This window comes from Phoxinus phoxinus (genome assembly GCF_949152265.1).
Source record: "Phoxinus phoxinus genome assembly, chromosome: 2".
In the NCBI taxonomy this organism is placed as follows: domain Eukaryota; kingdom Metazoa; phylum Chordata; class Actinopteri; order Cypriniformes; family Leuciscidae; genus Phoxinus; species Phoxinus phoxinus.
In genome coordinates this window covers 33253639-33267259 of record NC_136877.1, presented here as the reverse complement: position 1 = coordinate 33267259, position 13621 = coordinate 33253639, and the positions used below count along the sequence as shown (strand labels likewise).

General features: G+C 36.9%; 1 protein-coding gene across 2 annotated transcripts in view; it reads left to right on the top strand.

Moving 5' to 3' along the window:
* Positions 1-13621, top strand: part of rfx7a (regulatory factor X7a) — a 31416-nt gene that overhangs the window by 5901 nt on the left and 11894 nt on the right. For both annotated transcript variants that reach the window (XM_079605515.1, XM_079605514.1), the window contains exon 2: positions 4030-4063. In XM_079605515.1, the coding sequence (XP_079461641.1) occupies positions 4030-4063 (34 nt within the window). The remainder of the gene's footprint in view (positions 1-4029; positions 4064-13621) is intronic.

Sequence of the window (13621 nt, the reverse complement as noted above, 5' to 3'; positions counted from 1 at the left end):
AATAAATTGAACTTTATTGTAAAGTATTATCGATTTAGACATCTGGTGAGTTGTTGGATAGATCAGTTGTTAGTAACCATTCATTAAATGGAATCGGTTCAAAGGAATGTGAATCGGAGGTGTCATTAGCGGATGTGTACGCGTTGTGTGATTATCCCTTCAGTTTAGGACATTGCAAAAGATTTGTGTCAACACAGAAAACATTTAATCACTGGATAGGTTTTTAGGTTTATTGAAAGTGTGGTTTGTCTCAGCTGAATGTGCGGAACGCTTTTCAGAGAAGATAAGGCAACGTTTTTAGCACAATACACACCGGCAATTCAGGAAAAAAATCTCCCAATGCTCCACGGGAAGCTTCGGTCTTCCGACCTTTTACCATAGTGTCAATTCAAGGTTTTGATTAATATGCGCGAGGGAGGGAGTGCAAAACAGTTTGAAGGCGGTGAGAATGCGCGGCCGGAGGAGGGTCTCTCTCTCTCTCTCTGCTCGTTCTTTCAGTTTGTGACCTGTCACAAGCGCAGCTGTCTGTCATCAAAAGTTAGTGTATATTTATTTAGTAAAAATACAGCTTTCATTAGTTGTTACAAGTGTAGGCTACTAATTACTATTTAATCAAATTTCAGAAAAAATAGTTTTGTGACATAAGGTGAAGTGAGAGTTGGGCTGGGGCAGTAGGGGGCGGGGCGCTTTCGGTTCGAAATGAGAGTATCGCGGTTCGTACCGTAGGTGGTGTAACGGTTTGAATATCGTTACACCCCTAATGTTTTGGCTCTCAGTCTTTTGCGGTTTAATAATCACAGACACTAGTCCATTTCATGGTTTAAATTTGTTGTACAGCGCTAAACCAGATTTATTAATCCAAAATTTGCTAAATTCTGTGATAATCCGAGAGATAAATTACGTTATAATGACTGGAATAGCAATTCCGTTCCCGTTTTCCTGCATTGTGTAAACTAGGATGGTAGGACCCTAAATATATATATAAAAATTGCAGCATAAAGCAGTACACAATATATTTATTTTGTCTTCTAATGTTTTGCAGTTCATTTACACTACCAACATCTTATGAATTGGCCATGTTTGACATATAGCATTGCAGTTTATTTAAGACGTACTGCTCTCTAAATTACGGCCCTTTATCTGTGTATCATGTGAACACCGGGCTAATAGTGTTAAACTTTGCTGTTGTTGATGATTGCATGTTTAGCTCATTAAGTAAGTCTCAATCAGGTGTCTGCTTGAAACAGTCTGATAATAACATGTTGCCACAGGAAGTGACATTAACGGGAACAACTGTTTATACTGGCTGCCTTGACAACAGTGGTGCGAACCTTTACCTGCTTCAAGACTACCTAGAAACAGTTTAATGAGTTTTACCTGGCCTGAAGCCACATGGGAACGACAACTCGCCTAGTAACAGTTCATTAGTTCCCTGACCTCTCCCTCGCTCATAGGGACAGTCATATGACTGACTCTCTAAGAACACGCATGCTATTTGGCTTTGGCCTGTGGCATAAGCCTGAAAGGTTTTATATGGGATTAAAAAGTCAGAATGTTGAAACAACACGCTGCCTGATTGGATGTCCTATAATTTAAAGCCATTGTGTGTGTGGTGTATAGCTTTGGTGATTAGCAAATCAGAGCTTGACAGTAAGGATGGCCTGATGGCTCAGGGCCAGTGCCAGAGAAATTTGGGCCGTAAATTTGGGTCTGCGTGGGATGGATTTTTCAATCCCACTCCCGCAAGATTATTTACTGTTCCGGCAAAAAGAAGTTAGATTGTATTCTGCTCCCGCCCGAAACTTGCACGTTTTGTCTCGTTCCTGCCCACAAAAGCCGGAGCTTGAAATGTTTTAAATTTTCAGGAGATTAAAGTAGCTGCTTTATTATGTTCATTCATCTGTATGATCAAACAGCTGAAGTCACAACCGCATTCTAATTAACTATAGCAGTAACCATAGCAACAGTGTCAAACATGATGGTGTCTATAAAACTGTCCAGTTTTACCATGATTGACAGCGCATAATTAAATCATTTGAGTCCAATCGAGGCGCGAGTTCATCCATTAGATATTTTAATAACAAACAACAGTGTTAAATGCTTCGTAACTGGTTGCAGAGAGTAGGCTACGTTTGAGCGGCACGTCTCCCACCAACGGCAGCTCATACAAAACTGAATGCTGTGTGAACGCGGCCGTATTTAGCACAGAATATGGGACTGACAACCCTATTGTAATGCTGTGTAAAATTTACTATAATACCGTCAAACTTCAAATAATAGCCGAGTACCAAATATATTTTACACGCCTGGTGTGGATAAATAAACAGGCTACAGGTTTGGATAAATAAAGGCCGGTCTCAAATAGAGGCTTGGTCTGTTTTTTAGTTTGGGGTTGTGTTTAATCTTCTAAAACCTGTCAGATCGTCTGTTTAAGCCAGTTCTATGGTGCAGATTGCGCGCGCAAGAGAGCCCTGCGCATCTGGGCGGGAGCTGTTAGCGCAAGGCAGAGCAGAGTTAGCGGAGGCCGGAGAGGGAGAAGTGGAGGAGAGCGACGAGGAGGAGGAATGAACTTGTAGTTGAGGATTGCAGTCATGATGATAGAATAGGGTCATTTTTTGAATCACATCATTGCAGTTGTTTTACAGGGTAGCCTTCATTCTTTCTTGTTGATGTGTTTCGGGCAACAAGTTCATAGTTTCGATTGATATTACCGGTAACTTGTATTGTTCAGCCCATGGCTGTCACATCGTTTCGTTTTTTTAATGCTGCCAATAATCTAAAGGGTTATAGTTTTATATTAAATTTATTTGTCTCAAATTGTTGTTGTATATACGGTACTGACTTCACCCTGTGCTGCAATATACATTTAGTTTTACATTCATTTACAGAAATCAGCTGGTTGAATGAAAATTGCCAACAACAAACATGTGTGTGATTTGCTACAATGCTTAGAGCTGTAAAAACACATTGTAAATTGAAACCTTTGATGTTCTTTACAGAGCATGTACACAAATACGCACAGGAGCTTTTGAAAGCAGCCACCTATCAGCGGGTACCAGATTGACCCCTTTCTCGGTATTACCAGTAATGCAGAAAGGCTGGTATCTTTTTTATTTTTTTATTTAGTACCAGTACTTTTGACGAGGCTAATAAGTCTATACTGTATAAAGGATAAATATGTGTTTCCATAAGTAATTAGGCTAATACTGAACCAATCATTATTATTGTTTTTTATTACATGGCTTGGTTGAATTCTAATGTAGAATGTTATGTTATTGTTATAAAAACAGATTTTTTTAATAACATTGTATGTACAGTTAATTATTAAAGTACCATTTATTGGTTTGCACTATATATATATATATATATATATATATATATATATATATATATATATATATATATATATCTATATCTGCAGGTAATGTGAACAACGAGTAAATACACTGAATTCAATTACACTGAATTCAGAACAGTGCCCTGTTGTCCTTGCACTGTCTTGTTGTACAGCCACTGTGTGGCCTGACGTGACATTTCTTGTAATATTGAAGGAAATGGAAGAGTGTGTGCATTTTGCAAGGGGTCTTTTTTTATTCTCACCTTTAATGCAGATTGACCTGTGACTGTACCCAGAATATAGTATCCTTTGAATGTTCAATTTATTCTATAGCCATCACAAGGAAAGTATCTTTACATTACTCTGAATGCAAATTTTATCCTCTCTACTGTTCCATACCTGTATATAGATTCCATACTGGTTCATTCCGGTTCCTGATGGTCAAAACATTCAGATTGGCAGTAATATTTATAGACCTCCAGGTTGATGGAACATTAAAGCAAGATACTTTTTTTTTGTGCGTAAGCACATGTGTTCCTGAGGATATATTGGTCTGAGCCGGACGGGGCCGACGGGTTAGAGGATGGAAAGATGTTTTGAATGCCACTGATTTATTAATAAAGCCAGCTTTATGAATGTTTCTCAAGTTACCCTTGTGTCATGCTGATTATTTCTCTTGTCTTTTTTTGCAGCAAAACTGTACAATCAAAGGTGGATTGCATTTTGGTGAGTATTTGATATCAATGAAAAATGTTGTATATATTAAATACATATTAAATAAATAAGAGTTAAATAAGAATACTGTAGTACTTGACATTTTTAACATAAACATCATTTATAAATACAAAAAAATATATAAAGCCTGCAAAAATGTTCTATAAACCATAACAAATTTAATTATTTGGTTAATTTTAAGATATTGACGTGGTGAATCAAATAATAAGGTTGGACACCTACAAGTAAGAAGTATTTTTTATTGTTTTTTATTAATAAAGTAGCCTCATGCAAACATTACATAAGGTGTGATAGACACAAACTGAAAGTTAAGGTAGTCCCTCCCTACCTTAAAAGTTGATTCTCTTTGGGACTTGGATTTGTTATGGTGCTATTATTTTTGTAAGTTACAACAGGACTGGCCATTGAGTGCTAGATGGAGGATGATGGAGTCATATACTGCTTCTGCTATCAAATATAACAATACTAAAATGCTTGTAACAAATTCTAAATATAATATATGAATAATCTGGGGGGTATTTTGAGCTGAAATTTCACAGACACATTCTGGGTACACCATAGATTTACGGTATATTACATCTTGTGAAAAGGGGCATAATATGTCACCTTTAACATTGACTGACTTTGCTTTGACTTCCTTATGGTGTTTACCGTTCAGGAAGGGTTTAGCCGGTTTAGCACTGTCATCGGTAGATTTCAGTTCAGTATTCTAGTGCACTTACTCTATTGTGGTGAAAACAATGACAAAGTTGATGATATTAACACCCGTCTATTATGGTTATCCAAAGTAGAAACACAATGTGGGACACATTGAAGATACATTCATTTAATAATGTTAGACTATGTAAATATTGATTTACATTAATTGGAAAGAATATTTGCAGTGAGGTTGAATGATAAAATGCTTTAAATTGCCGGATAAACTTTTTATCTTATGAAAAGAAAACATGCATAACCTACGATGGAAACACATTTACTGAAAAAAGTCATGTGACTTCTGACTTTGCGATGAGACTGCATAACTGGACTAACCTGTGGACTGATCTCATTGTACAGCTGAAATGCTGTTTTGGTCATTTTAAAATGCCTAAGCAAAGTTTGTCGTCAAAATGGTTCAGTATAATTACCTCCCAGAACTGTCTTACATGACTGTGTTCCCAAACAACAGGCATCCACCTCTGAAAGCAAGATAAATTCATTGTGTTTTGTCTGTGCGCTCTAAGGCTTAAGTAATTCGTTATATACAAAATTATTTTAAACAATGGCTTCTCATACTGCAGCAACTTCCTTTTTTTGTGATATTCCAATATTCCAATTTTGCGCATAAGTTAATTTCGCAACTTTGGATGGAAACGTCATAGCTATTGATTTGAATCATTCACTTAAGAGATTTGTTCAAAAAACGCTGATTCATCCAGTAGTGAAACAAGTATTTAGAGTCATTGAATCGTTCATTCAAACTGATTTTTAAAATATAATTCATTCAGATGAATTAAACAACTGAAATATACGGCAGCAATTTTGTCAGAACCTCTAGTAAATTACATGTTATTTTGTTTAGTTGTCTGCTCAGAATCGTGGGAGAATCATCTGTTTCTGTTTGAAACAAAAACAAAAAATCATGATTCTTAATTAATCCGGAATCTTGCAGCTCTAGGTGAGTGATACACTGAAATTTAAATGGGACAATGCTGATATGAATCACATATAGCTTTGATCATAACCCAGTGAATTAGACCGTTATAGACTACTGTTATAAGAATGAGTCTTTTTCAAGCACTTCACACAACTTTTTCCAGCTCTTCAAAGCTCAAATTCTGAATATTATCCAATTGAAATGTTATTTTTAATGTGATGCATGGGCGTAGGTTTAGGGAGGGACGCTAGGTACTAGTCCCAATCAATATTTTAAAATGACAAAATTGTCCCCACCAATATTTACTCCTTTTTCCTGCATAGAGAATTACGAGGCGGCCGCCTCCGTCAAATTTGGTGCCGCCTCCGGCTCTCGACAAAACTCGGATAGACAGTCACATGCTCAGATACACTTTTTCCACCGTGACGGTTCTGTTGGGTTCCTGTGTCCATTCTCAAACCATAGCCTATAGTTTGCCGATAGTGCTGCGCGGATCATAATCCGCGGGTCGGGCGGGCTAAGTAATAAAAACATAACATTCAAATTAATCGAGGGTGGATGACAGATCAATCATTGTTGATTTTAATAAAGAAACGGAAGACGGAACTCTCCCCACGGTAAAAACGCAATGAACGAGGGTCACTCTTTTACTTTCGTTTTCAACAACGTACGTAATTCTCTTCAGGGAAAACCAATAAAGGAAAACATATCAGGGCTTGACTTTAACGCTTTTTTGTTTTTTGAAGGGACAAGTGAAAGAGAATTTAAAATATTTACCGAGAATGTAAAATACAGAGGTCCACCCACAAAAGTACTGTGGAAAACACAGTATAGGCTATATGTTGGTATATGAAAAATACAAGTTAAATTATCTTTTGAATAAAATACATCATCAGAATTTTACCAACTCCGCCTAGTTTTGAGCCAGGAAAAAACCCTGCTGCAGCTACAGATGGTACTCAACCAGAATGCCTATTACCGCCGCGACAGGCACCGCGGCGAAACTACCGCGGTAAAAATAATCCAGTCGCATTTCAAAGTCATTCGCGAAATGACCGCCAGGTGGCGCAGAGGGACATTGTGCAAAACAGCAGCTATTGCCGTATTTTGAAATGTAAGCGGGGTTAATGTCAATTAACAGATGAAATAGGCTACTATAGAACATTGTTTAGGACAGAAAAATAGAATCATAATTTTAAAATAGAGACGAGAACAATATAGCCTTTATTTCATATTGTAACCTAGACGTCGGTGGGCGACATAAGCCTATTGCCCGTTGGGAGCAGCGTGATAAAATAATAATAATAACAAAAATAACGAACAAAAATAAATTAGGTGCAAAGAAGCTGATTATTTGTTTACTACTCAACTGAGGAATGAGACGAATGATGAGCGCTTTTCTGGAAGAGATTGGATAAACCGGGCATTTTTAAATGAGTATATTCATGGCCGAGTGGTAGAATTTACGTATCGGTCATATGGATGACACGGGTTCGAATCCCGTACAAACAAAGATTATTGTACATTTTATATTAGCCTATTAATGCATGTCATAGCCTATTATTAATGCAGACAATCAAACAAACAAAACATTTTTTTTATACAGGATAGCCTTTTTTTTGGTTCATATAGAGTTTGTAAAACATGGTTTTAATAAGGTGCGATTTTCCAGGGGGACGGGGATTTCCTTCTGGTCTAAACATCCCTGCTTCTGCTGAATTATTTTAATCCCCCCTCCCTCCACAGTAACCAATGCTATAAATTACTTCACCAATAGACCATTTAAAATATATAAAATAAAGATATGCAACAGGCACGTTTAAACGACAAACAATAAAATCAGAACCAGTTTCAGTTAATGGTTCCAGTGCCTTAATGCATGCACGGCTTTCAAAATGTCACAAAGCGTTTTGAGATTATTTTGAATGAAATATTGAAGTTTTTAATTAAGTATTTTGGCACACCACACCGAGTGGCGCTATCCATTGTTCTAAAGTCGGGTTTTATTCTGGCATGTTGAATTAGTGTTCGGCAGACGCGGCTGCGCGTTCATTTGGATTTATTTTTCTCATAACAGACAGCTAAAATAACTTAGGCCAGTTAGGCTACTCCGTAGTTTTTTAGTCATACAGATCAGAGTAGAGTAGCCTAGCCTACATCGGTCAAAACTGTAAACTTGTATTCATATTCAAACTTTTATTCAAAAGTTTATCTGTCGTCTCTGCATGTCTCCGGGAACTGCGCGTCACAAAAATGAACCGAAAGCCACTTTCCTCCGCTCAGTCACGATAAGAAATCGGCTATGTCTAAAGCTTTTAAATGTCTAAATATTTAATAAATGTTATCTGATTAGGTAATCCGTATGAAACCGAGAGGTGCAGATCTACTCAAAAGCTGTGAGCGCTTCCCAATGATGAACGGACAAGGGTGAAAATCTCGCTATAATTAAATGTAGTCTCTAGGCTAAATCGCCCTGAATTAAATTGTAAAAATAGATCAGATAATTTATTTGTCGAAATGTTGCGATATTGTTTTATTTAAGTTCATAAATATTATATAAATGTTATTTAGTTTAGCAGCAGCACAAAGCACTGTGGTTCGAGATTTATATATAAAAAAATAATAATAGATAATTCACAAATCGCGCACCCTGGTTGTAAGGATCCAAAGATCCCCGTGGAATTTAACATGCGTTTGAACAAATGAACATGCGTTTGTATTTAGGCTTGCTTGGAAAAAGCTGCCCAAACCGAGGTAGTGTTTTATTTCTTCAATTATTGAAATAATTAAATGTTTATTAATAAACTTTTATGACAGAAATATTAGCCTATTAGCCTACATGTAGCCTAAATAATTAAATTATTTCATTATCAACACTTTACTAGCCTAATGCTATGTCTAGAATGAAGTGTGAATTGCGACTTCTCTTTGTTTTAAGTCGGTCTCAGACTCAGATAGCCTGTGGGGGGTTGGGGGTTCAGGAGGTGTTAAATGTTCTGTCTTTCATATGCAGAGTGAGTCTGATGACCAGGCAAAGGCAAAATACATTTAAAGATAAATCTCTCGATGTGTCCAAATGTAGGCCCTTAAATTATAAATATTGTAGTTTTATGTAGGCTATTGTATTTAAAGGGGTTTCACACACACTTTCAGTTGAAGTGTTCAATCCATTTGTTTCAACTGGTTTTGTAGAATTTTAACACGTTTGAGTAGTGTGTGTGTCAACAATCTGGCATTATCTAAACATGAACTATCGACGAAACGCGTTCTTGCCAACTAAACGAATGCAAGTGAGCAGCAGATACAGCGCTTATTCGCGATCCACCTCGTTTTATTGTAAGGTGAATTATCAGCTGTATAATGGGGTTTTACCCTGAAATCTTGTTTAATTTCGAGAGAGACCCGGCGCGCGCAGTGCAGGGAGACATAAACTAAAATAAAAGAGATCCAGCGCGAGAGAGAAGCAAAGAAAATCTTAATTTATGTTGCTTTGAACTATTTTCGTTTTGTAGACTATAGCCTACTGTTTTAATTGTTTATTTAGCTGCAATTTGTTTGGCAATACAGATTTAAAATGTTGCAAGAATAAGATTCTGTTTCTTACTTAATAAACTCGATGCAACCCTGTTTTAAATAGCCTAAATAAACTGCCCCGACACTTTATTTAAACCTTGAAATGTCCAGGATCTGTTTTTAAAAATTTCTTCCTTTGCTATGACGGGTATCAATTGTCAGTCATCTCAATTTCGTGGATGATTCACAAAACAATAATTTAGCAGATTAAAGATAGCTTCCATTTTCATTTTCTGACGCGATCGGCTGATAATCTTCCTTCATCAGTTTTCTCGTCTGTGCAGCGGCTCTACTGGAAAGTAGCAAATTTATGTTGTAATGTGCCATTGATAATTAAACAAAACGCTTGACTTCAAATAAACAGTTACCTATCTAAGCATCAAGAATGGTAAAACATTTAACGCTGTCAGCCAAAGCTAGTGAGATTCGATATCGCATCGCTTGAAGCTCCGTGAAGCTCGTGCTGTTGCGTTGTCCACTGCGCTATCGTCGGTCCACTGTTGAGACGTTGCTCTTGCAAAGCCTCATTGATGTAGCCTAATATTTTTCTATTGCAATGTTTTGTGTTGAAATGTTTTCATTATTTATTAAATGTATTAGGCCTACATTTAATTTCAGTCTTGTGATTATATGAATTCATTTAACTACATGTTTAACTTGAATTGATCTGTTTTACCACATTTCAATCACTCTCAATGAGCCGCGGCGCGGCGGCAGATTACACAATAGAGAGAATAAACTGACACTTTTCAAAGTCTGCGATTGTAGCGCCTCTTAGCGGTCAAAGCCAGCAAATACACCCCCGCAATTTTACCGCCGCGGGAACGGCGGCGGTAAAAGTCTCATTCTGGTTGAGTACCATCTGTATTTGGATCGATTCCGACGGCCAGGACGACAGTACAAGGAACGCCGTCATTTTATTGGCTGAAAAAATAAGCGGGTGGTGTGGGGGTGGGATGTCCCCACCAAAGCTGAGACCAAACCTACGCCCTTGATGTGATGGCCAAACACATTTGTTGTTTACACTTCAAAGATTGTCCCCATTTGTAAAACTAAGTTTCATGATGTAGGAAAACCAACACTTGATGTAAAACAAAACCTTATACTTTAAAATTATAATAAGACATTAAATTACCACTAAAACCAGTAGATGGCTGCAGAGAAGCACTTATTTGCTCAGCCATTTCCACTCCTGAGTGCCTATTATAGTTTTTTCAGACATTTTGCTTTCGAATTTGTTTTATACATTGTCAAATCACTATTATAACATTTAATACATCTATTTTTGTATCTTTTTTGTAGTATATAATTGTTGGAAAAGTCACAAAGCCTCATGAAAAACAAACTTTTCTTCAAAATTTCAAATGAAAGTACACAGACAGTGAGTAAAGTGTGCCTCCTTTATAATCTCTGAGCTGTCAATCAGTTCAGCACAAACTCATTGAGGTCGACAACTCCCATTTTAATCAATGAATCTGACTAAACTGTACAATGACACTTTTATTTATATCATGTCTTCGCTTTGTTTGTTTTTGAGCGGATTTGTGGGGGTGTAGAACTTCGTAAACTTGCACTAAATAAACTCATTCAGTGTTTTGAGAGAGACTGACCGGATTCCTCATTACTGGTAACTTAAACACCTCTGATTGATTGGCCTGATTGATATTTAGAAAGTGCTGTGATTGGCTACTAATGCTAATGCATGTCAGTATAATTTGTGCTAATGTTTCTAATATGGGGATGTTTCTGCATGGCTGAGAAATTGAAGACAGTTCACATCAGTGGAAGTAGGGCTGCAACCATTAAAGGGATACTCCACTTTAAAACAAAATTCTGTCATCATATACTCACCCTCAAGTTCTTTCAAACCTGTGATTTCTTTCTTCTGCTGAACACAAAGAAATATATTTTGAAGAATGTCAGTAACCAAACAGTTAACTGGTCGACTTCCATAGTAGCTTCCATGGAGGTCAATGGGACCAGTTACCTGTTTGGTTACTGACATTCTTCAAAATATCTTCCTTTGTGTTCAGCAGAAGAAAGAAATTCATACAGGTTTGAAATAACTCGAGGGTGAGTATATGATGAAAGAATTTTCATTTTAAAGTGAACTATCCCTTTCAATGTTTTGAGTTGTGTGTGGTGACGTATTGGGAAAACCAAATCGACAGCGGTCTGTGTGGCCCCTCAAAGTAAAAGTAACATGAAATCCTCTCCAGATATTAGACAGTGTTTCCTGTGTTTGCTGCTTACCTCCTCTGTCCTTATCCGCCCCCTCCTCCTCTAGTCTGCCGCTGTTGACCTCTGTAGGATGTTGCCAGGCCTCGCTGAGTCTTGCATCAGCCTCCTCTCATGAAACTTTCATTCCATAGTAGTATCCCACAAATACCTGCTATTTAACTTATCTCATATATACATGTTATTAACAGTGTCAATCCAAAAATAATAATAATACTTAAAATTGTTGGCCAATGGCCAACCATGTAAATTAGAAATTCAGAGCAAAAAACTTAAACTCTGTAATTGAAGGATCATTACACTTTGTGTTTAAGGTTTCTTTATAACAAACACGTTTACAGGTTTGATTTAGTTTAAATGGTTAATGTTCCAAACTGGTGCATGGAACATAGAGGAAGATATTTTGAACCGCTTTTGTTCTTACAATGAAAAAGTCAGTGGGGTCCAAAACAACTATATTATTGACAAAATGTTCTTCAAAATATCTTCTTTTGTATTCTACATTAGATATAAAGTCATACAAGTTTGGAATGACATAAGGGTGAGTTAATGATGCAGAATATATTTTGGGTGAACTATCCCTTTAAGCGGTTAATGTAAAACATGCTGGATATTGTACAACAATTCAATTCATTATGTTCACTCACTGTTACTGAAACATTGCTTTGTCCCAGTATTGAATTGTTCTGGCATCCGGCCTGGAAGAATTTGCTTGTGATAAACTTCTGTAGGCTTGTCAGAAAGGACTGGGTGACGTGGGTTCAGTCCTTCTGAATAATGCATGAGTTATTCATGCATGTCTAGTAGGCTCAGTATTGCTGAGTAAGAGGCCTTCACACTCTCCAGGGGACATTACACCTGCATGAATGAGCTATAGTGATGAGTTACAGGATCTCCCGAACATTGTCATGACTTGTTTGCCAATTTTTTCTCCGTCTCAGTGTTGAGAGACTGATGAATGAATGATAAGGTTGAAAACACTTTCGACAAAGCTATTGTAAAAATCAGCATAAGTACATTGTCCAAGAGTCTTTCAGTTTGGCTAACTTAAAAAAAGGTTTGTGTAAAATACAGATCAAAAGTTTCATTATGATTTAAAAATAAATAAATGAATGAATACTTTTATTCAGCAAGGATGCATTAAATTTATTAACAGTGATAATACAATATTTCTATTTCAAATAAATTCTGTTCTTTTAACTTTCTATCCATCAAAAAAGCTTAATTTTTTATCATGGTTTCCACAAAAATGATGAAACGGCACAAATGTTTATACATTAATACCAAGAAATGTTTCATAGGCAGCAAATCATAAGAATGATTTCTGTAGGATCATGTGACACTGAAGACTGGAGTAATGATACTGAAAATTCAGCTTTACCATCACAGGAATAAGATTACATTTTAAAATATATAAAAAGAGAAAACCGTTATTTTAAATAGCAATAGTATTTCACAGTATTTTTTTAAAAATGTATTTTTGATAAAATAGAACCAGCTTTAGTGAGCATAAGAGACTTTCAAAAACATTAGAACAATCATTAGACGGCAAACCTTTAAACGGTAGCGTATGTGTGCTGTTTTTGTTTTCCACATGCTTGTTATGTTTGTCCACCCTTTAAAAAGTCATGCCAAGTCCTCTCTTAAATAGGGTTGTCCTCTTGGCTCCGAGACGTCTGCATTCTTGTGCCATTTTTACTTACTTTTCTTACCCCTCTCCAATGTTAACGCTAACGGCGCTCAGTGGTAGATAACTTTAGCTATTTACTAGCCATCAACCCTTAGCAACGAAGAGACGAATGGAAAAGACAGAGAGAGACACAACTATTCTTAGAATTCGATGGAAAGGGGAGGGCGAGAGAATCAGCAGTGTGATGATGCCATCACTGATGAAGAGATGTTTAAGTGACAGGTGCATTTCCCCACAGTCTTTCCCCACGTTTCATAAGCTGTGTGTTGTTGGTATTGTTTATTTTCATATGGTCTTTACTCTGAGGAGGTAATTTGGACACATAGTTGATGTAGTGGTGTGGTGTGGTTTTGTGTTGTGGGACTTTTGAAGATCCCCACTTCCATTACAGGAAGACACCATGAAAACAAAG